Source organism: Lytechinus pictus, chromosome 3, assembly GCF_037042905.1.
Source record: "Lytechinus pictus isolate F3 Inbred chromosome 3, Lp3.0, whole genome shotgun sequence".
Taxonomy (NCBI): Eukaryota; Metazoa; Echinodermata; class Echinoidea; order Temnopleuroida; family Toxopneustidae; genus Lytechinus; species Lytechinus pictus.
The window spans coordinates 24,373,853-24,400,664 of NC_087247.1; the positions used below are offsets into that span (position 1 = coordinate 24,373,853).

The window sequence follows — 26,812 nt, forward strand, 5'->3', positions numbered from 1 at the left end:
TGAAGTCTTTTATGACAGGATTTAAAAGGTATTTCTCCATTTTCTGATGCAAAAAGATATCAAAGTTTCTATCTTTTTTCAATTCACAGATGTTAATAGAGTCTAGATGCTACTTTGAAGATGTAGTCTGACTGATTCAAGATTCTATGACCAGATAGCTAGTCCCAATTACTTAAATTGCATTCTTTTGTGAGGCTTGTTACTTTGAGGAAGGCAGCCGGTAATCATGCCCGGAGCATTGAAGAAACCTCTCTACATCAGCTCCTCCATTGAGGAACTCAACAAGAAGGTGGACCAGAACATAACCAAGGGACAAACTTCAAAAATGTGAGTAATAAGTTCACATTTGGGGCTAATCGATAATCTTCACATATATCACTTTGGGCATTTTAGCCCTGAGAAATATATTTACAATAAGATAACATGGATGTACCCAAACAATGATCAAGCTCATTGTTCATGAAAATAGGGTTTTTAGGGCTTGTTCACTTTGTCAACTCACAACTTCCCAGAAATCATGCTTTTTAACCCAAACGACAGTCTCATTAAATGCCACTGCAGAAAATGTTATTATATGAAAAGTATAGTATATGTCACATGTATAATTTTCATGAATCATTTGGGTTTTGCTACAAAAATATGCAGTATATTATGTTTCACTCTGACACCAGATTGGCCAGATCAGCTAACAAGGTATTCGTTGAGGCAGAAAAAGCTGATAAAAACCTTGATGAGGAACGTGCCTATGTTCTGTTCATGAAGTACCTCACACTATGGAAAGCTGTTCAGAAGGCAAAAGATTATAAGTCAAACAAGGTAAGTTTAAGTTGACTCTGTTATTATAGGTGAAAGTATCCAATTCTGTAGCAAGTAGTTTTGTTTGTTTTTTTAATAGAGGAGTGAGAGTCTCTTAAATAAACAAAATATTTGAGCAAAGGAGATAAGACATTAAATCTGACAAAGCACCATTGATTAAGTGAGTAAGCATTTACCATCTCAACAACTACTCATGCCTTTCCTTGTATTCTACATTATAAAATTCACTAACATGTGGCATAGAAAAATATGCATTTGAAATATTAACAAACTCTATACATGTATGTACCATTTTTTTCAAAGACTGGATAATATCTACTGAAATCATTTTTAAGGTTTCTTTTATTTATTTTTCTAGGATTATATTGATACTCTCATTGGTAAGGCAGGATGCAGAAAGGCTATAGATAAGGCAGAGGAACTCTCAGCATCATTGACCTTGAGGTGAGAATTCAATGTGATTCCTTAATCATTGGGAGTGTTTGGAGTATTTTTCTTTCTGGAACGAAATATTTCTAGTTCTTCACATTACATGTCAGCTTACTAGTTTTAGCCCAAAATATGTATGTTTACTGTATGCATATTTTTTTTTATAACTCACCTTTTATTCATAAAAAAGGGAATCACAATAATGGGCCCAGGTTACCAGTTCTAAACGAACGTAATACAGGGGGCAACATAAATTGAATACAGTAAAGATAGACATAAACAAACATAAAACAAGATATAATAATTATTTACATATCAAACGCGTCAATTCAATTCATAGCAAAATTTATACTTAAAGTGGTGAGAAGGTGGAAGGAGGGGATGTGCTATCCCGTGGTTTAACTTAGGTTGTTCTTATTTTGAAATGAGGTCATCGTACTAACATATGGAATTACAAAAATATATAAATTATGCAATTATGAATATATGAACAGATAAAGTGTAAATTCACATAGGTAGGCCTTAATCTTGAGTTTATATTTTGTATATGTAACAGGTGTGATATATTAAATTATATGATATATTACTGTCTGGCATATATAAATGAAACAAGAATGGTTGGAATGGGGAAGAATGAGGAAGCAAGGGCTGATGGAAAGGAAATGGTTTGGAATAGGTTGGAAAGAAGAGAAGAAATAGGAAAAGGGGAGAAGAGAATATAGATAAAGAGGTAGAGAGGGGGTGAAGTATAAGGGGAAAGGAATCAGCCCTTACGCCATAATAATCTGAACAGCATAATATTGACGGAAAAATGAGCAAATAATTATCTTTAGATGTACAACAATCATATTGGAGAAATTCAAAATGAGAGTCAGTGAAGAAGTGTCATGTCGGTCCACTGTGGTTCACTCTTTGCATTGTAGATCACGTATGAACCAATTAGTGCTAGTTTACTCATTGTAAGGATAACATCTTTGTATTTCGAGGAAAATACAACTTTCAATCTTATACCTGAATTCTCATAGATTATGTAAGAATTATATATTTTTTTAATTCCCTGAAATTTTCTCCAAATTATGTGTGCAAAAAGCATCTTGAGCTATCACTGTCATATCTTTATTTTCATTATGCAATGCAAGTAGAAAGTTTGTATATGTATAACCTGTTCTTATGTGAGGGATTTTCACAAATTTGAAATTGAAAAAAACAAAAACATAAATTTATCACCATACAAAATATCCTTGCAGCACACTTGTCACAATTTTGTCAAATTTTAATTACTATATCAATGGTGTACAGTACAGTGTAGCTATACTGCCCATATATATCTGGACACTGCATGCATCATGCACCCCATTGATTTGTCGGTGTACCAAGGGTAGCTCGTATTGGTGGGAACATGTATCACAGACATGCCAATATGCAGCAGAAGCCTTCCGACGATAAAGATCTATTTGCAAAAAATATGAGTCATACAGTAATGACCAATAATTATAAAAGGTAATCATTTTCAAATTCCTTGAATTTTCATCTTAAACAAATCATATGTACAGTGAGCTCCTGCAGTGATGGATAATGATTATGATAAATAAGTTATCATTTCCAAATTCCCTAATTTTTAATCGTATTACACAGGTACAATGAGCTAGAGGAAGCAAAGGAAGCAAGTAAGAAACTAGAAGAGGAGAAGGAGAAAGTGAAAACAAATGGTTTGAAGGATGGCAAGTCCAAAGATGGAGAGGAAGGTTCAGTGGAGAATGGAGTTCCAGAGGAGGAAAAGAAAAGAGAATTTGGTAAGATAAAGATGAAATTAATACAGCCCTTACAATTAGCAAAAGAGCCCACTTAAAACTCTTTGTGAGTTTAATATAAACATCAAAGGTACTATTAAAACAATATAGTCCTATGAGTAATAAACTACTTTAAAACCAAATATTTGTGAAGATACTTAAAGAAACTTGTCTGCAATTGGAGAAGGGTTCATCTTAAAATCTTTAATCAACCCATTCAGATGGGCAATATAAAGATATCACAAGTGTAACCTTTTATTTTCAGGCAATGGCACATATTATGTAAGCCTAACCTTGATTCTTGACCATTGTGTTTGCTGTCGTTTCTTAGCTTTTCTTCTTCAAGGTAGTTGATGTACTTTTGGTCTGACTCAGAAGTGATAATTTGTTCTATAACTTTCACCAATAGTAATGACTTAAATTACGTTATGATAGTCATACAGTAGGCTCTGCACAAGTGTACCTTCCATAAGTTGAAAATTGCTTAACTCAAAGCATTATTTCAGACCAGAATATACAAAACATGTCTCATTCACATCTTCTAAGTGGAATTTCACATTAACAGATTTGTTTGGTCCGAAGAGTTTTGACTTGGGCAGAATCACCTGTAGCACTGACTTTCTCATGAAATCATTAGTTTAGTTATAACATGGTCCTGGGACCCGTTGCATGAAAGTTACTATTATGCAAGGCTCCACATTAACTTTTTTTGGTGGTGGCCCGTTCGGGCCACCAAAACCATCAAATAATTTTTTTTGGTGGCCCGATATTAAAGTTTGGTGGCCCAAAAAATATAAAGAAACACATTAAAAATTTATAAAACAAACTTCTGAAATATTAATTCTGCAGCCACTACCACTACTTTCACTTTATCATCTTGTATGTAAACCTTGTTTGCTGTTATTTTACTTTGCTAATTGGCTTGTGGTAAAATATGAATTGTTTCTATCGTAAAAATGAAATGATAGAAAGAGAATAAATGAATTTTATTGTTCGCAGGTTGTGTGGACTTTTTTTAAAATCTCCGTATAGACACACACTCATAATGGTAAAGTAAATAATTAGTGCATAGCAAACTCAGATAGATGTACAAAACAATGGTTTTTCATTTCTTCCTCTTTGAATCCTAAAACCTAGATTATGCAGGCCCCAAATCCAGTTTATTTCTGTTTTCTCTTTTGCAGCATATTATAGCTGGAGAAAATCACAGAAAAATATGCTGCAAAATTAGAACAATGCATAAAAAAGGGAAACAAGTGAAAATAATTTTCAAAAAGTATATTACAAAAAGAAAACAAAAATGATAAAAGAAATAAGTGAAATATAACAAAAGAAAGAAAATGAAGAAAGAAAAAACAAAGAACAGGGAAAAAAAGAAAAGAAAAAATTTAGAGAGAAAAAAAGAAAAGAAAGTGAAAGAAAAATGAATAAAACAAAATTAATATAAACATGGGGAAAAGGGGAAAATTAAGAAGCCATTACGAATATTTTTAACAGCTGTGGCAACAGTCTATTCTGACTGGAATATATTTAAAAGCCAAGCAAATAATTTTCACTTACCTTCTGGGAATGGCACATTTCTATTTCTATATCCTTTAGTTTGTATCATTTTATTTTCAGTAGAAACATATTTTTTAATCAGGCATATTCAATGGGAAGGGGTATAAATGGTTTAACCACTGTAAAAAAAAATAAAAGAAAATAAATAAGAAAACGGCAAAAGTTATATCTGGAAAAAAAGTTTGAGAAAAGTCCTTCCCTATATTTGCCAAAATGTTGGCAAAATTCACATTTCATATCAATGAAATGCCTTCCCAAAGTATTTACTTTCTCAAGAGTGGTTTAAGAAGTCATTTATAAACAAGAAAGAAAGAAACTGTCTGTTTATTTTTGGCTAGAAAAGACACAGCTTCGAAAGAAACCAAGTATCAACATACATACAAATGCACACGTGGGACTGTGATGTACTTGCCTATAGATGTGTTTTTATGTGTATTAATTCATTTGGAAATCGGTCTTTTGTAGTCAAAAGAGAGGTCATAATTCCTCTTCTTAATGCTTGCAAATAATCAAGGTACACCAAATTTTCGTAATATAGACTGTAGAATGTCTGAGTCAAAGTCACATTTTACACCAATTGGTGTAAAATGTGACTTTGACTCAGATTTTCAAAGTTCTGTGGAAGATTTCTTAGCAGCAACATTTTTTATCGCAGCTCCCGGAGTCTGAATAAGCTGAGCTAGATCTAGAGCACAGCTGTATGCAGTGGCTTCATGTAAAGCTCACGCTAGCCGGCCGGCGCGGCTGGCTGGATAATAGCTACTGTATGCTATAGCTGTAGGCCTAATATGCAAACTTTGTGTGTGTGTATTTGTGTGTAGATCAACAAAAAGGGCGCATGACGCACTGGGTTGCAATTTGAACTTCAGAAAGTTGATAAATGCATGCAAAATCGGGAGAAAAATGGTGCTACTTTGAAAATTATTGGTTGCCCGATTCGGGCCACCAAAACTTAACATTTTATCAATAATGGTTGCCCGAGGTGAATTTCAGGTGGCCCTGGGCCACCGGGCCACCGCTAATGTCGAGCCTTGTATTATGGTAACTTTGCTATTCATGGGAAACTACCATGGTAACGCTGATAAACAGCCAATCAGAATCAAGGATTCCATGCAAGTTACCATTCGATGGCAAAGTTACCATAATGGTAACTTCTATGCAACGAGGCCCTGTTTGGTTGTAAGTTATGCCTTTATGATAGTCATAGTAGGAAATCCAACAATCAGCTAGGAGAGGGATCCTGTGATGGTACATTTATGTAAATAAAGTGCATGTTCAAATACTATAAAGATCATTGTTTGACTTTGGCCATGTTGTCAGCAGCTTCCTATGTCAAAATCCTCATTCCATACCCACAATATTGTCATCAGGGCCACTTTTATAAAGCATAACAACTGTTGTAACTTTTAACCACTTTTGCAACTACCATTGTAACAGGGCTCAGGGCCCAATCACAATCAAGTTTTCCTTGGAAGTTACAATAATATCAAATTAACTATAGTTGCAGGGTCTTGATTAAATGGGCCCCAAGCTTGCAGGTAGCAGATGATTTGAACTTTTATTCTTTATTTACATGTATATCAGGAAAAGATGGTGTGGTGACTGCCATTGAGCTCTATCATGAACTGGTGAGCAACACAAATTCAGTCCTGATCATGGACGTCCGTCGATCTGACCATTTCAAAGACTCTCACATGACCATCGGAGAGTGTATGAGCATTCCAGCCGAGATTCTGAAACCTGGGTAAGGAATCCTCCTAAACTGTATGTACAACCGACTTACAAATGTATTAAATATGATATATTTGACTTCTTGAAATGAAAATATGAACACCTCTCCTTGGTGTGTGTAATCCATTGCACCTTTCACCCACTTCCAAATAAACAAAAGCAAAATATTATGCCCTCCCTTAAGTGTGTGTAATCCTTTGCATCTCTAACCTTTTCCTCTTTCCATTTCCAACCTTTTTCTAAAGAAATCTGGCAAGTCACTCGTAGAAGCTTAATGTTTTAACAAATTGTGTCAAACTATTTTTTATTAAATATTTTACTAATATTTGTTATTTGAGAATGTGTTCTTCAAGTGACATTTAAAAATCCTATTGCGCAATTCAGTTGGACATTTAAAAGCATTTTCAATTTTAGAAATTAATAAAAATTATAATTGCATGAGTTGGTGTTATTTGATTTGTATCATCATATTGTGTACAAGATGGTCTTTAATATTTTCATGCCTAGAACGACTGCTGCTACACTGGAGAAGGGTTTAGGAGAGGAAGCCAAGGCTATGTGGAGAAAGAGAACTGACATGGAGTCCATTGTACTCGTAGACTGGGACCAATGCCAGAATACAGACTCCACTCTTGCCATCGTTCAAACTGCCATGGTTAAGGTACATGTAGGCTTGAGCTAAAGTACATTTATATATTCTAATATCGTACATGTAGATCGCAACAAAACCTATTCCATTCTATGTCACTGTATTGTTAGCCTTATATTCAATGGAATTTCTAAAATACCTTAGAACTGCAAACCACATTTAATACATTTCCATTGGAAATCTTCGAGATGAAACAGCATTCTTTCTTTTCTAAATTTTGCATGCTCACTGTTTTTATTCTACCCTGTGTGATGGAAATCCTATATTTTAAATTGAGCTGATTAGTGTGTATGTTCCTTTGAAAAATCATCCCCATGTTATTAATGTTATGTGGCCCTGTTCAGAATATTATGTTCTGTAATTGAAAAGGATATCTTTCTTCATTGGATATGTGTATATAGTGGGACTGGAGTACTACATACAAGAATCCATCGCTGGTACTAAAGGGTGGATATGAGGATTGGCTCTTCAAATATCCTATGTATACAAACAATCCTCATGCAAAGAAACCTATAGAGAAAGGAGAAGAGACCAAGGATTTGTGTAAGTATTCTGAGCCCTGTTGCATTTAGTCTTTAGGTAGTGGGAATCAGTGGGGGCAACATGGTCTAGTGATTACCTGAGGGACGTGGGTTCGATTCCAAGCCATTGCTTCTTCTCCTTCAGCAAGAAATGTACCGATATTGTGCTGCGCTTAACCCAAGTGAGGTGAATGGTACCTGGTAGGAATTTATTCCTTGAAACGCAGTGCGCATACCAGCTGCTCTGCTAAGTGCTCAATGCTCTGCTCAGGTTGATTATGCTGCATTACCATAGAGCGCTTTACCCTATCTAGGCCGGGGTATTTTTGGAGTTCATATGGCCAGGGGGGGGGGGACATAATCTACAAAACTGTAAAGTAATCTATTTCATGCAAATTGCTATTAAGCAATTATGCTAATTTATGCGTAATTAGATATCATATTTTTCCCTCTAACTCCCTAAATAAAGCTCCAAATGGTCCAATGTTTGGTATAAAAACTCTTTTTGGTGTTCCTAGCAAGTGTACATGAAAAAATTGCGATATCAGATAAATTTCTTATGTATTTTATTGTTTTTTGCAATTTCTTACAAATTTCTTTGTTTGTTGGAACTTATGTTTTTCATTGTTTTTTCAATGAAATTTGTTGGGGACTGAGATCATAAACAGCATAAAATAAATAATTTAGACTAGCAAAATTAAAAATAATCATACATTTATGATTTTTGGTTGAAAACACAATTGCATTGACTTTGTACATGAAATGCAGATTTTGAGCAATTTTTGGTCTGACATGCACTTACATAATGTTGCGTAATTTCGGAACCGCGTACCCGAGTGACGCAAAACTGGTCTCAAAAGTTGCGCAAGACTTGAAAGTAAAAAGTCAGCGAGCGGCGCGGTCAAAAAATATTGTGCGAATCCCCCCCCCCCCCCCCCGGCCTGGATAGGGTTAAATAAACTTCTGATAAAGTAAGTGTTAAGCGCTATATAATCATGCATAATTACTGTTATGGGTATGGTTTCGACTTATTTGCTGATGATCAAGTGAGCATTCCATGATGCTTTTTGATAGGGATTTTCATAGATGTGTCTATTTTTAGCCAAATAGTTACAAGGATTTAAGTAGTTTGTCATACCATTTGTCATTGAAAATCACTTACTAGATGTTTTATAATATACTTCCCAGACATACACTTCATTGTTGAATTTGATCAATAGCTCAGTCCTAGACATATTACTTCAGGCATTCCTTGTAAAAAAGCGAAATGGGGTTTTATCAAGAAAGAAAGACCAAATGTTTTTTCAAATGGTAGGTCACCATTTTAAATGATGGTATTATTGAATCTTAGTGTCTAATGATGGTATACATGTTAATCTTTTCATGCATATATGTGTAAAGGTGCAAAATCACCAAAATGAACATAATACAAATTTTATTAAGTTAAATTTTTCACATTTAGTCCTATTGATTTCTATGCTTCTTTCTTTCCCAGTGGATTTTGATTACCCTGTATTTGAAGATGAAAAGCCACTGCCAATGGCCCTCCCTCCTCAGCAACTGAACAATGCACCAACAAGTCAGGCACCATCAGTGCAGAATGGCAATGACAACGGTATCCACCAGGACAGGATGTTCTTCATCTCTGGGAAACCTGGCCAGACTAGTCAGCCCGGCCAAAGGCCGGTAGTCGATCGATCCGTGAAGCCTGGTGCAACCAAACCTGATCCACCTGCTCCTAGTAGAGATCAGATAGACTTATCAAGAGACAAACCTATATCAACACCCACTCCTGTAGCTAATCAAATCAATAATAACCTAGAGAACAAGACGGTGCCACCGACATCAAATCTTGCCAACAGTGAACCTGCAGTGAGTACTGCGAAGCCAGCTCCTGCAATGCCGGCTGTCAATCGCAATCTGAAACCCAAGGTTGATAACAAAGTAGCGAACATCAATGTTAAAGAGTTAAGTGATTCCACTGCTCAAAGTTCAAATGCCTCTGTGAATATCAATATCAATAAGCCAAGGACTGAGCCAAGAGATGATAGTACTATGTCCATGAAGGATCCTTCAGTGGAGGCAAGCATGAAATCGGATGTACACTTAGAAGAGCTCAAAAAGAAAGAAGAGCAGGTAGGTACTTTATAAGTGATTACTCGGATCTTATGAGTGAAGAGTCTTATGTGAAGTAACCTAAAAAATTGAATGAATGAGTTTATTTTTATCTGACAAACTGGTAAATGATTATATGATGCAATTGTAGGCATGATTTATAGAAATCAAATAGATTTAGATTGTTGACAGGTAGCCTTTGAAAAATGCATAAATGGAACCACATATTTATCCTGCAAAATTGTTGAAGAATATTATAGAAATTAATGTACTTTGAACAAGTTCATAGATTAACCTCTTTGCTGCATTGTCACATGTGCTACAGGCTAGGAATGACTTGAACAAGATGCGTTATGACAAGACGAAAGCTGAAAATGAAAAACTCAAAGAAGAAAAGCTCGAAATGGAGAAGAACCTTCTGAAACTACAGCAAGAGCTTGCAGAAGCCAAAGCAAGACAAGAACAACGGAAGAGAACACCCCAGAAGACCTCCTCACCAAGCCATACTGCACAGTCTCCATCTCCTGTGGCTGGGAGTCAGGATGCTCCTGATTCTGCTAGCAGTTCCAGCAATGCTACCACAAAGACTGTTAACTCCACACCATCTCCAAGCAAGGAGACATCAGATAGTAAGTCTAAGGAGCCTGCCGCTGATAGGAATGCTGTGCAACCCAATCAAAATTCAAATGCTGCCACAGCAAAGAAATCGGCTTCAGGAGCTTCTTTAGGAGAGGCCAGCACCTCATCAAGTACTTCATCATCGGCTTCTTCACCGCCTGTAACAAAAGCAGCTGCAACTGCTCCAGCTTTGCCTAAGGGTTGGGAGAAACGATTTGATGAGAAGAGTAAACGCTATTTCTATATTGATCATAACACTAACACGACCCAATGGCACCCACCAGGGGAACCATCCCCTAAGCCTGTGGCAACCGAAGCCAAAGGATCTATCCATGGTCCCACTACAGCAGTGGCTACATCAAAGCCCAAAGGTGGGTAATGACAATACATTGTCTATATTGATGTATAATATATGACTTTTTACTGAATGGGTTGCAGGTTTAGAGCGAAATCTTTCTTCGTCCAAGTGATATATCAGATGAAGTGTGTTGCTTTCAGAGATGTTTGAAAGCATAATGAAATGATTTAATTTCTCATGTTGAAGTTAGATGCAGATTATCAAGATTATGTAAGATTATAGATCAGTATTCATAAATTAGGATGGAAAGATGTCACAATTCTTGGCATAGTTGTTAATAATTTTGATCAATCAGCTGAAAACCCATGATAAGTTGTCGGGTAAGGTTTTCTGTAGTAGGCCAAAATAGTCTCCAAACACAAGAGCTTAATAAACCAGCTTATCTGAAGGGTAACCTTTTGTCTACCTGCTGCCAAAATTTAAAGCCAAAAGACAAGTTTCTTGAGACCATTTTTTGGGGACAGTTGCAATGAATTTTAAGCAGCACACACAACTTCAAACCTTGATCTTCTTGTTCTGTGGAGATCTCCCCAAAATTCTTCTACATTGAATTGAGTAGCTATATAGTTTATGTATTATTCTAAGGCTGAGGATCTGCTTTTGCAAATTACTGTATATTTATACTTCAAAATTCACTTTTACCAACTTTATACAGGTCTTTTAAATATTAGCAAGTAGTTGCATGTTTCCAAATTTCAATCTATTAATGTATGGGATTGATAAAAATGTCTTATTTTTCAAATAACAAGTAAGTTGTGGTATTCAGAGTATACTGCTTAACTAACATGAAAGATATTCATAATAAAGGTTGTTCATGATGACCTGAAAGCAAATACGAAGGTTGTCTGACATAGCATTGAGTAGTATGTGCAAGAAAGATAGTAGATTGATAACAGGTAGCTGTTTACAAGTTTCCCTTGAAAAGAAACCTGAATTTAATGAATTGCTAAACAGACAAGTCTATTGGTTCCCTTCTTTCAGGTGAAAGCCCATCATCACGACCTTCTGGTCAGGTGACCCGCAAACCTCTCAAGTCCGACTCGGTCGAGCCTTCTGCCAAGTCAGGTGGTCTCAAGAGATCCTTCTCCTCACCCAACATCGCCCAGATGGTGATGAATGAAGGTGAAGCAAGTGTTTCTAAACCATTTCCATCAGTGGATAGGAATACTAAACCAGTGGAGAGGTAAGTTTAGGCCCTATTTCCTGAAATGAAGTATTAATAATATTATACAGACATTAAAGGCTTCTTTAATGTGTCAGTTTATTGGTGCAAATTGTCATAGAATTATAGCTTTTGTAAAACATTAAGATGGTGATGAAGTCAACTGACGCCAGCTTCATTGGAAAACACAATGATAGCTAATAATGTAATCAATCAAACATACATATTTGTACCTCATTTTAACGTTAACATCATCTGATATCAATACAAACTTTTTTATATTTAATCATCTATAGCTGGATATAGGACTTCCTTTAATTTTTGTATTCTCAAACAAATTTTCTCTCAGAAAATTGCAATTACAAATTTAGTTTTGAACTTTGTGCTCCCCTTTTCAAATTTTTTTGTCTTGAATGGTTGGAGATTCAGAAGAATGAGTGAATTAAAAGAAATTCCCACATGATGAATGTGGGAATTTCTCTTTAATGTGAAATTGCAATTTTCTGAGATAAAATATGTTTGAGAATTATACATGAGATATTTCATTAAGATACTCTATATGTAGTATGTGCACCCAATTATTTTTTTCCAGTTATTGGTTTATGATATTGCATTCAAATGTTTTCCTTTCAGGCCACCACAGGTAATATCCCAGACTACTCACAGTAGAGTCCGTCATCTCAATCCAGTGCATGGGAGCCAAGTGAGTAGAATTACTAATCTTTATTTTTTACTTTCTTTTTTTACTCATGTACAGTATTACTTTATCAAGTCAGTCATTCATTTTTTTCTGTCATTTCCCTGTCACCCACTCCTTTTTTGTTTCCTTCATTAATCCATTCATTGTTCCATTAGAAGATGGAATAATTAATAGATAATCCTTTACTTCTGTATTTATAAAATAATATTTCTGTTTGGGGAATGTTTGAGGACTCGTGACAAATTTTGACTGGAGTGTTGAATGAAATGTATTAAATCAATTATTTCTTTGAGGTACAATAGAAGGCAAATTTTTCCCTGCCAGCAATTAGTTCGTAATGAACAACCTTTTTTTCAGAAATAATAAGTAATTACAAGTTACTTCCCAGAGGTAGTTAGTGCAGGCATGAAAATTCTCCGCGTTTCCGCGGATTTCCGCGTTTTTTGTTTGCTAAATTTCCATTTTTTTTACTCCTAAAATCCGCGTTTTAATTTCCGATTTTTAGCGCTAAAATGTTTTAGCATATCTTACGTGTTATATGACGTTCGGCCTTTACAACGATTGCGCAGGAATCTCTTATCTAGCACATCTCAACTCTACACGTGTATTTCGCGGTGTGTTTTACGTTTCTGTGCATGCAGTGCAGCGGTGGTGTGCTTGCAATCGCTGGGGGCAACCCGGCGCGCCGGGCATGCAGCGACCGGGCGCGCATATCATATCGGACCGGTGGAAGACCGATAAAGAAGCTGAATGTGCTCGCAGAGATTTGTGACGTGACATGGAATTTTCATGACGCATTTATAATTCGCGAATATTAATTTGCTGGAAATCCAAGAATTTTGTTTTTTCTTGTTGTTGTAATAACGAATCAAGAAAAATGGCATTTTGTGGGGGACTAACTTGTGACCGCACAGATGTTGTGGATAGACTTTCAAAAGATGTTCATGAAATTGACCGTGGACTTGCTAATATGTGGCGATGGAGTTGGTTAGAGGTGGAGGTGAGAGGACAACCTGCTTGAAGTGATCAGGAAACTTGATAAACCAGGGAAGTGCTATTGCTATTTTTTAGTTTTTTTTTATTGAATTTTGGACAAAAAAATCCATATAAATACTTCATTACAATCATTCAACTCAAACAGGTTTTTGGAGTTGTAAAATTGATAAAACCCAGGAGCTTCCGGGGCCCCTGGACCCCACCCGTTAGCAGCAAGCGGCTTTGCCCACCGTCTTGTCAACGACATTTCCAAAACCCTTTCAGCTTTTTTTTTCATACCCAATTTTCATGCCTGTTAGTGGAAAGAGATAAATTATTTGAATGTTATCTTTAATTGTTATTCATCTCAAAAGAATGAAGCCCCTTTACTGTTTCATTCCTGTGTTTATACTGACCCCTATATGTGGGTATATTTGTCTCTGTTTTCCAGATCATATGTGAGGTTGTAATTATCATGGCTTCAGCAGATAAGTGATAGGAAATAAGAATTGAGAAAATGGGGTGTGTTTGTACATAAGGTTATTTTATGGGATTGCCTATACATTTACATTACACTTTTCAGATTTTCAAATGTAGATTTCTTGAATAAAAATGTGCATCAGTCACTATCATTGATCAAGTTCTGTTTACTTATCAGGAAATAATTTTGCTCTACAAATTTGAATAGCATTTTTGGTCATAAGTGAAAAGCTCTCAACTAAGTAATGTAAAGTCGTATGTAAAAATATGCTATACAAAAGACTTTATGTGTAGCAGTCTTTAAAAAAATGTGGAGCAAATTGCGATGCGATACCAGGAAAATGATTCCCTGCTTATCAAAGGGAGTGTTTCACATATGTCTTGTCCTAAAGAGCTCAAAGTTGTTTATAGTGTATAATCCATCATTGTAGCAGTCAAATCACGCTGAGGTCATTATTGGCCCTCAGGAGAAGAGAGAACCCTGTGAGAAGATTAAAATACATATTTTGATATGCTAGTACAGATTTATTGACTGGAAGTATGTGTCTCTTTTTATCATCACTTTGAGATATCATTATTTCTTCATTGAGAGTGTTTCACAAATGTTTAAATCTTTGACTTGAATTTGATTTAAAGGAGAATGAAACCTTTGGAACAAGATAGCATGTGTGAAAACGGAAAAATCAAAGAAACAGATCAACAAAAGTTTAAGAAAAATCAGACAAATAATGAGAAAGTTATGAGCATTTGAATATTGCAATCACTAATGCTATGGCGATCCTCCCATTGGCAATGCAACAAAGATGTGTGATGTCACTTGTGAACAACTCTCCCCATTACTTTAGTATATATTTCAATTAAACTGCCTCTTTTATCGCATCTATCAGTAGATCATGTGTTCTTTCTATAGGAGAGCATACAATACAGATATTCAAAGAATATGTCATGGATGAAGAGTTTGTATCACCATAAGCAAAAGCAAAAAGAGACATTTTGGGGGTTCTTTATAGCAGGGTTGGGCGGTAAATACCGATAGCGGTAATTACCGGTGGTAAATACGGTAAATACTGTCCGGTAAATAAGATGGGCGTCCGGTAAATATGTAAAAAACGGGAAATATGATTTATAATTCTTTTTTTTTCAATAATTTTAGTTGTTTTTAACCTCAAATGAAATTAGTGTTCTGAAATAATTAGAATTACAAAACTCAGAGTAGAAACACACAATCAGATAAAATCCATACTGCATACATGTACATACCCAAACACACATAGGATCTAAGTCCACACATACGTACACAAACTCAAATTATGTTCCTGGACATTGAATAATCATATTAAAACATAAACAAATATTTCTCTTGGGGTTTAACTTTTTACATGCCATTGTATCTCATTACAATATGATTTTTGTTTTTAAGTGTGAATAAAGCTCAGTATTCTACTGTATGTAAGGAGTTTTAGTGTGTACATGTATCAGTGTGTACTAGTGGTTGCTGGTTGTGAATTTTGATATTGCTTACAGAAAAAGATCTTTTTGTAGCCTAAATAATTACACAACTCGGATTATGCCGTTTTTAATGTTGCAATTCTTTCAATCTAACTTTTAAAAGAAGTTTAACAAACAAAGCAAACACAAAAATTAAAAAGCATAACTTATACAAATGTACACAAAAGTGGAAAGAGGTGTCAAAAGTTGTTTCCTTTAAGAAATATAAAATGAATACAATAACAACATAATTGACATACTTTAGCTACTGAATGTTTCATGGGAAATGTAAAATAAATAACTTGTACAGTTTGTCATATTCACATTGATTGAAAGCTATTGTAAACAAATCAATCTTGGAGCACGCTCCATTGTTTCCCTTTACAATAGCTCCTCTCTTTAATCAGTCATAGTGAGATCAACAAAATTTTCAAAAGAATGTCTGGTTCACATTAAGACAAGGATATCCTCAATATACATGTATGACGAAGAAGGATATAGCAGAGATAGTGACATCAATGAGGATGACAGAGAAATTGAAGAATTTGACAATGAAAATGGGGTCCCAAATGTTCATGATAATATTTATGTATTTCATTGTCATTTGGGGGAATTTACACCTTTTTCTAAAGGTGGGGCCCGAACAAATCCCATACTTAAAGTGGCTATTAAGTTGAATAACATTGAGTCTACACAATTTTTCACACATTGCAACTGTGACTCTATGACGAAAAGATAGAAAATGCCCCCCTCCCCCGAAAAATGTGCTTTACCAATTCCTCCCCCTAAAAATGAGATATACAGTGAATGTAGTTACCTGAGTACTATTTGAAATTGACAATAAATATATATGTTTTCTCCAAAAAATGTACACAAATGACAGATTTAACTGATCTGAATAGAGTCAATAACTAGGCAAAAAACTTTAATGAAGAACATCATATCTAAATTAGATGTATATTTGGGATCTTTTTAGTATTTTATTGTATTTTTTCCAGCATTTCATGATAACAGACATAGATAACACCCAAACACAAACATAAACACACACACACAAACAAACACACACACACACACACACACACCCTCTCACACAAATGGTACACATCAGAGCAACCATACTCACCACCTTTGTTTTTATGTTATTTGACAATCCCTATAGAAAAGTGAGTGGAATATTATATTTCCCGGTATTTCCCGGTGAAAAGTGGTTAATACCGGAAAAAAGCGGTAAATACCGCTTATTTCCCGGCGTCCGGGAAATAAGCCTCCAAAGCGGGAAATATGCCAACCCTGCTTTATAGTCGATCAAAGGGAAAGTTGTTCACATGAGACATCACACATCCTTGTCGCATTGCCAATGGGAGGTTCTCCATAGCTTTAGTGATTGCAATATTCAAATGCTCATAACTTTCTCATTATTTGTCTGACTTTTCTCAAACTTTCTTTGTTCTTATTCTTTTATTTCTCTGTTTCGACACAAGCCAACTTTTTTCAAAGGTTTAATTTCCCTTTAAGGTATCAAGCTTATGTGCTCAACACCATGCATTGGCACTAATGCATAACTTTCTGACCAACTTTGTGAAACAGCTCATCATGCTCATAATTAACTATTCACTACTGGTACTTTTATTATGCAGGGTCGACATTTTGGGGGTTCTTTATAGTCGATCAAAGGGAAAGTTGTTCACATGTGACATCACACATCCTTGTTGCATTGCCCATGGGAGGATCTCCATAGCTTTAGTGATTGCAATATTCAAATGCTCATAACTTTCTCATTATTTGTCTGACTTTTCTCAAACTTTCTTTGTTCTTATTCTTTTATTTCTCTGTTTCGACACCAGCCAACTTTTTTCAAAGGTTTCATTTCCCTTTAAGGTATCAAGCTTATGTGCTAAACACCATGCATTGGCACTAATGCATAACTTTCTGACCAACTTTGTGAAACAGCTCATCATGCTCATGATTAACTATTCACTACTGGTACTTTTATTATGCAGGGTCGTGCATTGACTGGTCTACGAAACCTTGGTAACACCTGCTTCATGAACTCTGTGATCCAGTGTCTAAGTAACACTACACCACTTGCCAAGTACTTCATCAAAGAAACCTACCTGCGTGATATCAATAGGTTGGTTTACGTTTGCTCCTCGTGATTTGGTTTTGTTTGTATGGCTAAATGAGAAAGGTCTGATGAGTGGTTATGAACTTGAATCATCACAAAGATGATTTAAATTGCAACCTTTGTTGAAATCAATAGTTTAACTATGGATGGCCAAAGTGGCTTATACACACTATGATCATTAAGTTAGTTTGATTCTGGTGAGTGGTGGAGGGAACAGTTATCCTTATTATTCACAGACTGTTTTTGATGTAGTGAAGAAACAATATAACTTTGAAATAATTCATTGACATAAAACATGCAAAAGTACATCTTTTATGGTAAATTGTGTTCAAATATCATTGTACATCGATGCTACAGAGTGAATAGATGATTCTAAAGACTGGTTTGCATGGTTTCCAAAGTCAAAGTAGTATTCGTCATTTAGGAATAAAATTGCTCTAAAACCTGAACTTTGATTTCTCCATAGAGCTAATCCCTTGGGGAGGGGTGGTGAAGTGGCCGAAGAGTTTGCAGTGGTGGTCACTGCACTGTGGTCAGGTCTGTATCGGTCAATCGCACCAAGAGATCTTAGAGACACTGTCACCAAGTATGTACCTGAATTCAGAAAGCATGTTGGTCACCATCATGATTCACAAGAGTTTCTTCTATTCCTCATGGATGGGCTCCATGAAGATTTGAATGAGGTAGAGTTATATACAGTATTACAGCTACTCAGTCTAAAACCTGTGGCCTGTTTCATAAAGACAAGTTTACAACTATTGAAACTTTGTCATTAATGTAACTTCCATGGAATCCTTGATTGTGATTGGCTGCTGAACCCTGTTAACTTGACATTCTGGCAACAGTTGTAACTCTTTATGAAACGGGTACGAGTTGGTATATTCCCAGATTGTTATCATTTTGTTAATATTTCTGTGGCTTAAGCCATTTGGTGTAATGTATGTTCAGTCTATTTGTCATTTGGTCTTGTACAGATTTTGGCTCAATTTCATTTTGTGTAATAATCACATGTAAAATGCCACTTCCTCATTTAATGATAAGTTGGTATATTAGGAGCTCTTCTTCTCATACAGACAAAGTGTGGATATTACACAAACCTAGAAGTGCTTATTAATTGAAATTAGACAAAATTGATATATTGGTCAAATAATATTGAGCCCAATCATGACTTGGCTAATAAATCAGTTTTGTCAAATTTCCAATTATTAATAAGCTATGCCAATTCTGTCTGCGGACAAGATGGGAAAAGATCTCTCGAGATTAACATAAAGGTTAAAGTAGCAGATTGCAAAATGGATTAGACCAATTTGCTAGCCATGGCATATATTCCTGTTTGCACTATGCTCCCAATCTTGTCAGTATCATCTTCTAATTTACATTGTCTCCTTTGTTTATAAAAAAATGTATCTCAGCAAACCTCATTCATTTTAATATGACTCACTGGCTGATCAGGATAAGCATGAAAACAAATTTTTGAATAGACATTTTTTTATCATGTCACAGGTCAAGAAACGAGAGTACATCAAGGAAGAAGACTTCAGCAAGTATGCAGATGATCAGGCTGCCACTCTCTCCTGGCGGAACCATGACAAGCTCAACAGGTCTATCATCGTGAGTCTATTCCAGGGTCAGTTCAAGTCCACAGTCCAGTGTCTATCGTGTAACAACATATCGGTGAAGTTTGAGGCATTCATGTATCTATCTCTGCCCATACCATCAAACAGCAGGTGTACCCTCAATGTAAGTACACATGCCTAAGCTACCTTATGCATGACTTTACACAATTGATAACCTCTTCTTAATGCTAAATTGTACTCGTAATCACCAGCTAAACTTGAAATATGATCTTTGTAGATGCAAAAAAATTTAATCAAATCTTGAAAGATGTGAATAGATTTAATGATATACTAATGGTTTACTACTGATTTGCTCAATACTGTAGTGTGGTGTATCGTATTAATCATAATTTCGAAAAGACCTTGGGTATTTGATATCGCTACATTTAAGAATCTATTTCCTGTGTTTCAGGATTGCCTGCAGAGATTCTCACAGCCAGAGAAACTTGCCGGAGACAACGCCACACACTGCACACGCTGTAAAGGAAAACGAAACTCAAAGAAAACCATTCTTATCTGGAAACTGCCTAACATACTCCTTATACATCTCAAGCGGTAAGAGATCACAAAGTTCCACTTTCAATTCAGACAGTTGTCTGCCTCTCAAGGGACTCGATGCCATGAATCCTTTTAAAAATTAAGATTTTTGGTCAGTTGTACATTTTGAACAGTAGACCAGGGCCTCATATATTATTAAACGTCAAGTTCACCCCAGAAAAATGTTGATTTGAATAAATAGAGAAAAATCAAACTAACAAAACGCTGAAAATTTAATCAAAATCGGATGAAAAATTAAAAAGTTATGACATTTTTAAGTTCCACTTATTTTTCACAAAACAGTGATATGTACAACTCAGTTGCATGCAAATGAGACAGTTGATGATGTCCCTCACTCACTATTTCTTTTGTTTTTTATTGTTTGAATTATACAACATTTCATTTTTTACAGATTCGACAATAAGGACCAACTTGACTGAGCCATGTAGTATTAAACAATGTTAATTCCACATGTTCAGGGCGGAATTAATTGTTGTTTCACTTGACAATGAGGAGAAAATTAGAATATTTCATACTGAACATTATAAAATACAAAAGAAATAGTGAGTGGATGACGTCATCAGTCTCCTCATTTGCATACCGACCATGATGTGCATGTAACTGTTTTGTGAAATAAAGCAAAACTTTAAAATATCATAACTTTCTTATTTTACATCCGATTTTGATGAAATTTTCAGTGTTATGTTTGTTGGATTTTTCTCTTTTTATTCAAATAAACTTTTCGTTGGGGTGGACTTGTCCTTTAAGGTTGATTAAGGAATTGCGTTAATGAAAGAAGCATTCTGATTGGATCCTGGGAAGTGTTTTCCACATTGTTTGCATGCAACAGTGTTATTGATTGGTCATCAGCATTTAGTGATTGATTGTAAACCTTTAAATTACAGAGCCCTGAATGGTTGGTAATTGGTATATTGTAAAATTTGCACTTGAAACAATGATCTTTATTGGCTGTTTTTATTTTTTATTTTGTCAGCTAACATCCATTTATCACACTAGGATTTTCACTGAAAGAGTAAACATGTTATAAATGAATGTCATTCTTCTTTGATGAGTATCAGTTTAAGGGTTGAAATTCTTGAAATCTCCATTCTCTTTATCGTAGTTATTTCATTCATTTATCCATTCATCCACCCATTTAGGTTTGTCGGTGTCCTTATTTAATTGTATATGCCTTATTTCAATAATGTTCATTGTTCAACTGTTGTAAGATTTATAAAGTTCTATTCATTCATTCATTTTACCTTTTCTGACGTTTATCATCAGTTTCTATTATGAAGGCATGTGGCGACAGAAGCTGCAGACCAATGTTGATTTTCCCAATGAGCTCACGGTGGATCGCTACGTGATTGGTCCTAAACGCAAAGATACATATCAGCTCTATGGTGTCTCAAATCACTCTGGAACTCTCGATGGTGGACATTGTAAGTATCGTGAAAGAATCCAATATTTCCTAATCTTTATAAAAGAAAAGGTTGAATTCTTAGAGTAGAGAAAATTGAATGTTAGTGTTGCCTTATAATTTTTTTAGTAGTTCATAAAAAATGTCATAGTTAAAAAATATTTGTTCAAAATATGCTATATTTTACAAGGAGTACTTGACCAAGGCCTGATTAAAATGGAATGATTTACTCAATATATATTAGGCCCGTTTTAAAAGTCCATTTTTTATGCACGTGTTCACGGCCTGTTTTTCGGTCGTGTACATGTAAACACTGAGAGCCAGTTATGTTACATATGATAACTTGCGTTAGGCCCAAACCATATCGATTATTTTGTAAACAGCTTTAATTCGATCGAACATCGATGCATCAAAATTTGAAGGCGGGAAAATCAAGTCAATTTTTTTTTTGCTCCGTCATGACCGCGCTGAAATGCGCTGAGGGCCGGGGTAAGCGTTGCACAAGCGGCCGTATGCAGAGCATGCAATAAAGATCGTCTGTATTTTCCATGATCACGAAACAACAACTAAAAAAAAAAGGTATCCAAGAAGAATTCTTCCCAAAATATCTAAAACAATGATATCTGCAGATGACAACATATAGGCCTTACGTTTGAAATGAAATAATATGGAAGACAGAAACGAGTCGATCCGAACAATTCTCTGTCAACTCACAGTCACAGTCCAGACTCGCACACACACTACAGCCCCTTACTACACTCACTCTACCGAAATGACAGGCGTGTTTGCCCCCCAACAAGTGCTATACTAACGGAGACCAACTTGCCGAGATGTAGTTGGATCCAAAATGAGCTCCAAATTGATGGGAATCAATATCATACATAATTTTTTCCAGTCATTTGAATTGGTATGCTATGCTGATATAACGATTGTGAGAAAAATTTGTGGAATATGAGTTATGACGATGTTCGAGAATTAATCCTGATAATGATATGTTTGATAATCCATGTTTAGACTCAGGATAATTGCAGAGCACTGACTCGACCGAAACAAATACGAAATGTATGATTGTTGGATGTAAATAAGTGTTAAATTATTATGATTTAATAATATTATATGGCCATACTAAAAATATTGGTAATGTCAGCAAAGTTATTTTATGTTGGAATATGGAAGTACTCCGGACGTCTCCGAGATAAAGAAGCACATTGCGCATGCGCGATTGATGACATAATTTTCCATTTATGAATTCTGATGCGGAGTTGGGCAAAAACAAACTTCAAATTGAAGGGAATAAATATCAAACGTAATTTCCTCTGCTTTGTCATGTAAAATTATATTCTACGGTGATATTACAATCATGAGAAGAGTTTCTGCAACGACGATGTTTGAAAATCAATCGTCACATGATACAATTTTTTTAGACAAGTTCATGCACTCGTTATGGAATTTGTGATGTCCGTCATTAAAAATGGAACGAAATACCAATGTTTCACTTCAAGCTCTAAATTCATATGAATGATTATCATTTGCAAATTACTGTTAAAATATTACGATTAAATAATGTTTTATGGTCATAATAAGAAATATTGTTAATGAAAGCAAGATTTATTTTACGTTTATCGCGTCATGGTTTTCCTTTCAGATCAATTTCGATCTGGTTGATTAAAGCACAATATGCGCATGCGCGATTGATGGCGATAAATTCCATTCATGAATTCAGCGTGCATAAATTATCTCAGCACGAACAGACGAGTGAGACTCAAATTAGGATCAAAATAAACTTGAAATAAATGGCAAATAGACATCATAATTACGCAATAGGTTTCATTTTGGGGAAATAGAAAACAAGTAAAAAGTAGTTAAGTACTACGAAGGCACGGCAAAAAGCTCTTAGCTTGTTTTATCAGGCATAACGTCACTGCATCGTATGTAAACTATGTGCATGCTGCCCGCGCCCCAGGCCGGCCCAAGACAGATTTCATTCATAAAAAAATGTGAGTGAGCGCCGTGGCTTCTTGCGCAAATACAGAACTTCAAGGGTGGGTATGAAGGTGGAATTTTAGTGATTAAAACTTGTGCAGCGTCTAAGAACTTAGATTTAATGTGAGGCTGTGAGCATGGTAATAGAATTGTGTTCAATTAAATAATTGTTCACTTGTTTACAACCCAAAGCAAGTTTTATACAGATGCTACCGTGTACACGGTCATGGAATTCAGTACACGTGCACTGACTTGACCGGGCGTGTACCCGAAACGGGCCTAATATATATGTCTGATGTTTTTCAAATTAAAAGGCAATTGTCCAATTTGTTAATTGATACCTTGTCTCTCTCAGACACTGCATGTTGTAGAAATGCTGCTAATAAAAGATGGTACAAATATGATGATCATGAAGTCTATGATGCCTCACAGAGTAGTATAAAGGTGAGTTGTACCTCTATTTAGTATTACATTATTACTTGATTTCAACTGTGCTTTGCAACCATGAAATAAAATCAATCACAGAGTCTGTGGCAAGTAATATAATAACAAGTTACTCTTGAATTAATTTATCTGTGCTGCATGGTCCCAGGCCATGTAACATGAGGAAATAAAAATCAATTGTACAGTTGATTTTAATAGTCTTTAGCAAACTATGTGCGAAGATTTACAATCATTTAAAATATCTTTATCTTGTAGTGCCTTGAGGACCTATGCAGAAAGAGTTCCCTTTCAAAGCAAGTTTAAAAATTATCATGCACAAGTCCTGAATAGGTGCTTCTGATTGGCTAAAAATCAGGTTGCCTTTGATTTCTAAAGTTTGATTGCGACTCTTTGCAATGAGACCCTGGTCTGACAAATTTGGTCAGTTTTCTTTGTTACATATCTTACATGTAAAGCTGTATGAAAATCTATACCTATTTTATTGATGTTACACCTTGCTTTAGTTTTAGTTTATTTTGTATAGAGGATAGAGAAAGTATCATATTGTCAGTATTATCTGCTAATACTGGTGTTGTAAATAGATAACCTTACCCTGAATCTTCACATCTCATCTCATACGCTTGTGCAGTGTAACATGCATAACAACCTTTTTGTCAATGTTTTTTTTTCTTAGGCAGTTATGTTATCAAAAACTTTAGCTATACGCAACAGTTCCTATTTCTCCATATGAAATTATTCTTTAATACCATGTCATTCTTTTATACTTTTCATAGAGTTCCGCAGCTTACATTCTCTTTTATTCATCTATACCCCTGTCTCCTCCATGAGTGGAATCAGCCAAGGATACATGTCACTCATCTGTTTAGAGCCATCTATTGTTGGTGCAGGATATCTTGCTGGCCTGCCAAAGATTGGCAAATGTTACATGGAGAGCAATGAACAAGCTCTCAAGATGTAGCACTGTCTATGAACGAATAGACGTTGGGATCTTATTGAATACTTGATTGTGCTCCTTTCAATGATATTCTACTTTTCTGTAATATTAATCCTTTCTTACCATATCTCCCTGGCTCTTTTGCTTATATACATTATGAGCTTTCACATTCTCTTCATGTCATTTAAAACTTTAGAATTACATGGCAAAAAAGGTCCATTGTAGTAATTGCTCTAATGCATTTGTATTGGAAATGAAAATACATGAGACTATTGGAGCTGAACATTCCTTCCTGCCTTGTTTGTGGTGACTGTGGGTCTATGTACTTGTGCAGGGCAACTAGATGTTGGAGGAAGTGAAAATATTTTTAATCGATTCAACAATCCCTGTATTTCACACAAAGCATGTGTGTTTACATCCAAGTTATCTTATTATTGCTTTGAAGTACTCTTTTTTACTTGAGAATCACATAATGAAACTTAACTATCCCTTTTATTATAGGTTCTTCCAAATTCTCTCTCCATTAACTCACCCCCTTCCTCTCTCTCTCTTTCTATCATTCTCCCTTGCCACCATACTCATTTCCTTTTTTTTTGTATGAAGTGAATTGCCAATCAGGGTTAGATTTTTTTATTTCATAGGGCAAATAATTCTTGTGTCGATGATATATAGGTTTTTTTTTACATGTAGGATGTCATTTAATCTAATTACCCTAATATGCTTAAAACAACTATATTAAGATTTTTCTAGTTCCCAAGGTCCTTGGTTTCAGCTGAATGATTTTTTTTCTTCTGAATTTTAATCTGTAGACTAGAAATTCCTCCTTTCCATATTTTCTAGAACTTTGTTTTGACCTAAAAATAAGTTTTATTTAGATTTTTTTTATGTGACAAACAATTGAAAATAAATGCAATATTTGTAATATCAAAAATCAAACACATTATCTGTATATCTTGAGATTCAAGTGTTTCTTATGTAAAATGCATATAATATTATATAACTATAAATATAAATATTATATAAATGTGTGTAAATTTCTCTACCTGATATAAACTGTTTGTATTATCCAATTCTTATCAATACAGCTGTACGTTTGTGATTCACATTCTAGTATAAGAATGTAAATGTCGTACTTCATACGAGATTGAATGGGTAGCCAAGAAGAATTGGTGAAAATTCTTTTATCATCTTTGGAGTCGTATGAATATTTTGTTGTGCAATTGAGAATGTCTTTATCATTCTTATCCTTCATATTACTCTCATTTTTTTCATTTCACCCAGGCTAATATTGTAAACTCTTGTTTCAGTATTATATCCAAGAGTGTATACTTTTCGTTGTTTCAAGAAATGGCCCATAATTTTTAAGATCACGAAGTTTGTCTGAGATCTGATATTTTCAATACTTAAATAAACTTGATATGAAAATTAAAACGTGAAAGTATTTTGTTCATAGTTCTTGATAGTGTTATGAGTACTCAAGTTAAATTTTGAAGCAAAATAAGTTCTTAATCATTGTGATGTTGTGATCGGCCATGTATGATGACTTATTTATGATATTTATGTATTATAATTTATTTTCAACTCAAATATCAAAAGCAAAATGTGATTTTTAAAAAGTATGGCCTCATTCATTTCATGTTGTGAGAATCGGGCTTTAAGAGCATGAGGTCATGATTAAAGAGGTACTTTAGGCTGAGAATAATATGATTTAAACAGATAAAGTAAAATCAGATAAACAACACATGAACATTTCATCAAAATCGGACAATGAATAACAAAGTAATTACATTTTTACAGTTGTGCAATATTTCTATGCATGTCTTCATGAATATGCAACAGGCAAGTTATTTTGTACTATATAATATGAAATATTTTGGGCGGTTAAATTTTGCCCTCCAGGAATGTAAAAATAGGATTGAATGCTAATTGAGTATAAGGGAGACATATCAAACATACATGAAATGATTGTGATTTTGTATAGTATCAAAGGAAAAGAAAGTGTAGGGACAAGATATCATCAACCCACCCTAACCCTAGCCCACCTACTGCATATTCATGATGGCATGCATATTACCGGTTTCACAAAATATTGCTAAATTTCAAATTTCAATAAATTTCTTATTTTTACCATATTTGAATGAAATTTAATCTAATGAGATGATATTATTTTCAGTTACTCCTTTAAGTCTGTACGAAATGAGCTTTATTTAAAATGCCTTTTTTTCAATTGAACGAAATGTGCACTATTACTCTTTCTCTGTTTTTATTTATGTTAATGTTTTGTTTTCTCCATGATCAACTGAATTGAATGTGTTATCTATTTTGTGATAAGTGTATGAAGATTTTATTTCCCTTTCT

General features: G+C 34.9%; 1 protein-coding gene across 1 annotated transcript; it reads left to right on the forward strand.

Moving 5' to 3' along the window:
- Positions 1 to 88: 88 nt before the first annotated feature.
- On the forward strand, positions 89 to 25,407 carry LOC129257571 (ubiquitin carboxyl-terminal hydrolase 8-like). Its single transcript, XM_054895932.2, has 18 exons — positions 89 to 327; positions 672 to 816; positions 1,175 to 1,260; positions 2,881 to 3,038; positions 6,180 to 6,339; positions 6,834 to 6,987; positions 7,377 to 7,518; positions 8,992 to 9,632; positions 9,937 to 10,600; positions 11,569 to 11,770; positions 12,383 to 12,452; positions 17,396 to 17,526; positions 17,987 to 18,203; positions 19,024 to 19,260; positions 19,549 to 19,691; positions 20,958 to 21,115; positions 23,432 to 23,520; positions 24,294 to 25,407. Exons 1-18 carry the CDS (start codon positions 227 to 229, stop codon positions 24,345 to 24,347), a joined length of 3,552 nt encoding a protein of 1,183 aa, XP_054751907.2. The 5' UTR covers positions 89 to 226; the 3' UTR covers positions 24,348 to 25,407.
- The last annotated feature ends 1,405 nt before the right edge of the window (positions 25,408 to 26,812 follow it).

What these genes read in the sequence shown, in the direction of transcription:
- LOC129257571 (XM_054895932.2), top strand. Translation starts at nt 227, where the DNA reads ATGCCCGGAGCATTGAAGAAACCTCTCTACATCAGCTCCTCCATTGAG. An exon ending in GGAAAAGAAAAGAGAATTTG is followed by an intron (nt 3,039 to 6,179) that starts GTAAGATAAAGA and finishes CATGTATATCAG; the next exon opens with GAAAAGATGGTGTGGTGACT. An exon ending in GCCGAGATTCTGAAACCTGG is followed by an intron (nt 6,340 to 6,833) that starts GTAAGGAATCCT and finishes TTTCATGCCTAG; the next exon opens with AACGACTGCTGCTACACTGG.